Source organism: Gadus macrocephalus, chromosome 1 (assembly GCF_031168955.1).
Source record: "Gadus macrocephalus chromosome 1, ASM3116895v1".
In the NCBI taxonomy this organism is placed as follows: domain Eukaryota; kingdom Metazoa; phylum Chordata; class Actinopteri; order Gadiformes; family Gadidae; genus Gadus; species Gadus macrocephalus.
The window spans coordinates 25584780-25590213 of NC_082382.1; the positions used below are offsets into that span (position 1 = coordinate 25584780).

Consider the following 5434-nt stretch of genomic DNA (forward strand, 5'->3'; position numbering starts at 1 on the left):
CAGACACACACACACACACACACAGACACACACACACACACACACAGACACACACACAGGTGGTGAGACACAAGGATGGGGCCTTCAGGGATTCATGGTGGAGGTTTTTTTAAATCATTCATTCCTTGTATATAAAAAAAAAATTATAATAATTGTTCTCATGTATATGTGTCGTAATTTAAAAAAGAAAAAGTGACATTTAATATTTGTTGGTACCCCGTCAGTTGCCTAGTGAGATCGTTTCAGGGAGAGTAAGGAGATGAATTGTAAATAAGTGTAGAGGTACAATAACGCTGACTAAACAGACACGAAGGGGGGCGAGGAGGCTTCCTGAAGGAGGGGGGGTCCGGGGTCCGGGGGACGGGGGTCTTACTTCTGGCCCATGGAGCCGCAGCGGGAGTCGGAGAGGGAGGGGCAGGTGGAGGAGGGGGTGAGGGTGGCGCTGCTGAAGCTGGTCACAGAGGGGTCGCGACCCATGGGCGAGATGTCCGACAGCTGGAGGACAGACGGGGAGCAGAGCAGAGACACGGTGAGTTAAAGCGCCGCTGCGGGAGAGGAGACGCGCGGCCCGGCACCACGGCCCGGCACCACGGCACCACGGCCCCGCACCACGGCCCCGCCGCTCGGCCCGGCACCACGGCACCACGGCCCCGCCGCTCGGCCCGGCACCACGGCACCACGGCCCCGCCGCTCGGCCCGGCACCACGGCACCACGGCCCCGCCGCTCGGCCCGGCACCACGGCCCCGCCGCTCGGCCCGGCACCACGGCACCACGGCACCACGGCACCACGGCCCCGCCGCTCGGCCCGGCACCACGGCCCCGCCGCTCGGCCCGGCACCACGGCCCCGCCGCTCGGCCCGGCACCACGGCCCCGCCGCTCGGCCCGGCACCACGGCCCCGCCACGCGGCCCGGCACCACGGCCCCGCCGCTCGGCCCGGCACCACGGCCCGGCACCACGGCCCGGCACCACGGCCCCGCCGCTCGGCCCGGCACCACGGCCGCGCCGCTCGGCCCGGCACCACGGCCGCGCCGCTCGGCCCGGCACCACGGCCCCGCCGCTCGGCCCGGCACCACGGCACCACGGCACCACGGCCCCGCCGCTCGGCCCGGCACCACGGCCCCGCCGCGCGGCCCGGCACCACGGCCCCGCCGCTCGGCCCGGCACCATGGCCCGGCACCACGGCCCCGCCGCGCCGCTCGGCGCTCGGCGTTCAGCTCACCTTGCAGTCGCTGATGCTGTTGCAGAGCTGGCTGTACTCGTTGTTGAAGCTGTGGGTCAGGAGACGTAAGCACTGCGGAGAACAGAGACACAGGGCGGTGTTACCGGGCAGAACAGGAACCAGGCGGAGGTTGGCCAACCGCACAGAGGGCTTCTGTGTGTTGACGTGTCGACCGACCAGTTTGGCGGGAGAAGGAGGAAGTGTCAACACGCTGCTGGCGAAACAGCATCGCCTAATGAGAACATCATGGTTGAACTGCCTTTCTCACCGTCGGTCAAAGGAACTCCGTTTCTTCACCGTGATGATGTCGAAATGGAAACTGGGTTTAACTGAAGCGTTATATCCTAGGCTAACTACGTAGCACTGAACACTCCCTCATTTCTGGTCTGGGAGCAACAGAGTACCTACAGTCCCTGGGCAGAGTTCAGAGTTCATGTTGTTAACCAATACCTTTACTGGGAGAACGGGGATTTGGGGGCCGGGGACTTTAAGGTTTTGAACGCTACGTCAGTCAGGTCTGCCTCGCCGTGACCACGTCAAAACGACCCACCTGACGGAGACCCTCCGCCCGTCCTACCCCCCGCCCCGTCCCGCCCCGTCCCGTCCTACCCCCCGCCCCGCCCCGCCCCGTCCCGTCCCGTCCCGCCCCGCCCCGTCCCGTCCTACCCCCCGTCCCGCCCCGTCCCGTCCCGCCCCGTCCCGTCCTACCCCCCGTCCTACCCCCCGTCCCGCCCCGTCCCGTCCCGCCCCGTCCCGTCCTACCCCCCGTCCTACCCCCCGTCCCGTCCCGCCCCGTCCCGTCCTACCCCCCGCCCCGTCCCGTCCTACCCCGTCCCGCCCCGTCCCGCCCCGTCCCGTCCCGTCCCGTCCTACCCCCCGTCCCGTCCCGTCCCGTCCCGTCCTACCCCCCGCCCCGTCCCGCCCCGTCCCGCCCCGTCCCGCCCCGTCCCGTCCCGCCCCGTCCCGTCCCGTCCCGTCCCGTCCCGCCCCGTCCCGTCCCGTCCCGTCCTACCCCCCGTCCCGCCCCGTCCCGTCCCGTCCCGCCCCGTCCCGTCCCGCCCCGTCCCGTCCCGCCCCGTCCCGTCCCGCCCCGTCCCGCCCCGTCCCGTCCCGTCCCGTCCCGTCCCGTCCCGTCCCGTCCCGTCCTACCCCCCGTCCCGCCCCGTCCCGTCCCGTCCCGTCCCGTCCCGTCCCGCCCCGTCCCGTCCCGTCCCGTCCTACCCCCCGTCCCGCCCCGTCCCGTCCCGCCCCGTCCCGTCCCGTCCCGTCCCGTCCCGTCCCGTCCCGTCCCGTCCCGTCCTACCCCCCGCCCCGTCCCGTCCGGTCCCGTCCCGTCCCGTCCCGCCCCGTCCCGTCCTACCCCCCGCCCCGTCCCGTCCGGTCCCGTCCCGTCCCGTCCCGCCCCGCCCCGTCCCGTCCTACCCCCCGTCCCGTCCGGTCCGGTCCGGTCCGGTCCCGTCCCGTCCCGTCCCGTCCCGTCCCGCCCCGCCCCGTCCCGTCCTAGCCCCCGTCCCGCCCCGTCCCGTCCCGTCCTGTCCCGTCCCGCCCCGGTCTCACCTTGGTGGCCAGCTCCTTCTCGCGGTCCACCAGACTCTCGATGTCGGCCGAGTCGTAACCGCTGCTCTCGCTGGGGGTGACGGCGCTCTCGAAGGTGGTGCAGGAGATCTGCGAGGAGATGGAGGTGGAGTTGGAGAGCGTGCCCGAGCTCATGCTGGGGGACAGGGACTCGCTCAGGGACTTGTGGGTGGTGGTGGTGGTGGTGGTGGTGTTGGAGGTGGAGGTGGTGGAGGTGGGGGGCACCTCGCCCAGCTTGTCCCTCAGCAGCAGCAGGTGGCGCGTCTTCTCCACCTGGGTGGAGGTGCGGGAGACACGGGGTTAACTCTCTACAGTCGGTAGGCTGACACAACACTGACACTAACCGTAACCCCTACAGGTCATCAATATAAGTGATCGTTTACAAAACAAATCACAAGGTTTAATCCACATTACACAACAGAAGAGTTTAGTTTCATTCAGTAATTGAGTGAGAGGGTTTCACCCGAGGAGACTTGGAGTCGTTTGATTCCACGTCACTAAGGAGCAAGGCATGGGTTGGGCATCGTGCTCAAGGATGATAGCCGGTGGGCTGACGTCAGGGGGATCAAACCCACAACCCTTCCACCAGGGGGGGGGGGGGGAACCCCGTTAACCACTGGAAGATGCAGCCCTCTAAAATGGCCGATCAGACCAGACCAGTCCGTCCTGCGTGTGACCTTTGACCCCCGGACCCACCTCGTGCAGCTGCTCCATCTTCTCCAGCTCCCACTGGTGCTCCAGGATCAGGCTGTCCCCCCGGGGCCTCCAGCCCGCCAGGTTCTCCTCCCCGCGGACGTAGGCCACCGAGGTGTCCAGCACCTTCCTCCGCCTGCGCTGCATGCCTGGGGGGGGCGGGGGGGCGGGGGGGGGAGGTTCAACACCGCCTGGACCACGGGGGCTGACATTCTGGGTCTTTTGGCCGACGCGTTACTAATTCTACGTTACTATCGATAGTTGATACTTTACAAAGACTGATCCCCGATCACAAACACCCTGTACATTATACATTATAATAAAACTGATATTACATTTTAATTATTTTGTTTTTGTAATTAGCGCTATTAAAATAACCGACTAGCAACCAAGGAATGGACGCAGAGCTGGAATGCACTAATGTGATGTAATGTAATCCTTTAAAGTCTTCCAAAGGTTCCCCCCGTCTGGACTCACCTGGGCTTCCTGTGTCGGACATCTTGCACAAGCTGAGCTCGTAGATGCCCGTCACTCGGTTGCTGTGGTAACAAAACGAAAAAGCCTTGAAGTCATGATTTCCGAGTTGGAATGCAGATCTTGTTGTACTAAAGGTTCAGGTCGATATCAAGAATGAATTAATAATAAAAAAGTGTTTTTGATTTGTGTCTTAATCTTGTTGTCGTGCTGGTGGTGGCGTAACAAGATGTCCGCCGGGGCCCCTACCAGTCGGGGGTCTTGGAGTAGCCGCTCCCGAAGAGGTTCCTGAGGGAGCGTGGGGGGGAGATCTTGGCGTCCCGGGAGTAGAACACCATGCAGATGTCTTTGGTTACGATGGCAGGCTGGATGCAGTGGTCCAGCTGTCGGGCAGGAAGGAACACGCCACCACCACACCAAGATCAGCTCAGACACACGGATCACGGTCAGACAAAGGTCAGAGAAAGGTCACACAAAGGTCAGACAAATAATGATTTGGAACCATGGCCCTATAGCTACGTCGCTACAGCTAGCCTGGTCACCCATTAGCCCAGGCTAGCCTGATCAACCATTAGCCCAGGCTAGCCTGGCTCACCCATTAGCCAGGCTAGCCTGGTCACCCATTAGCCCAGGCTAGCCTGGCTCACCCATTAGCCCAGGCTAGCCTGGCTCACCCATTAGCCCAGGCTAGCCTGGTCACCCATTAGCCCAGGCTAGCCTGGCTCACCCATTAGCCCAGGCTAGCCTGGCTCACCCATTAGCCCAGGCTAGCCTGGTTCACCCATTAGCCCAGGCTAGCCTGGTTCACCCATTAGCCCAGGCTAGCCTGGTTCACCCATTAGCCCAGGCTAGCCTGGTTCTGTTCTCCCTCCCTTTATAAAGCTGATCGTACCACCCCTGTCGGGATGTGGGGGGGGGGTGGTGGGAGGTACCAACCTCCAGGTAGGCGGACAGGGTCATGTAGATCTTCTCTCCGTAGGGGGTGACCCGGTTCAGGAGCAGGGAGTTGTGCAGAGAGCTGTCCCACACCGCCTCGAAGCGGTAGAAGGTCCTGCAGCGAGCAGAACAGTTAGCTCAGAGCCGCGACAGGCTAGAAGAACTACAAACATGGAGCAGGACTACAAGTAGAGCAGAACTACAATCACCAGAGTACACCGAGGGATCATCACAAGGGGGGGGGGAAATAATGAGAAAGGACTTGGGGACTAACTATTGAACTATTGATGGACGGTGAATCAATACAAAACCAAAGGCTTGAAGAGCTAAAGGAAGGGAATTAACTGGGGTTTAGCTTCATCTCCATGGGGCACACACACACACACACACACACACACACACACACACACACACACACACACACACACACACACACACACACACACACACACACACACACACACACACACACACACTGAATACTTTTATTACCTAAAATGTATGATTTTAGGTAAGAAAAATGTGATTAGCATT

At 62.9% G+C, this 5434-nt stretch overlaps 1 protein-coding gene across 1 annotated transcript in view; it reads right to left on the bottom strand.

The window, feature by feature from the left end:
* The window catches only part of LOC132463691 (kinesin-like protein KIF1B), a 75507-nt gene that overhangs the window by 4931 nt on the left and 65142 nt on the right, over window positions 1-5434 (bottom strand). The window contains 7 exon segments of the mRNA XM_060060001.1: window positions 374-495; window positions 1223-1294; window positions 2780-3070; window positions 3494-3639; window positions 3968-4029; window positions 4214-4347; window positions 4901-5199. Of these exon segments, the coding sequence (XP_059915984.1) occupies window positions 374-495; window positions 1223-1294; window positions 2780-3070; window positions 3494-3639; window positions 3968-4029; window positions 4214-4347; window positions 4901-5199 (1126 nt within the window).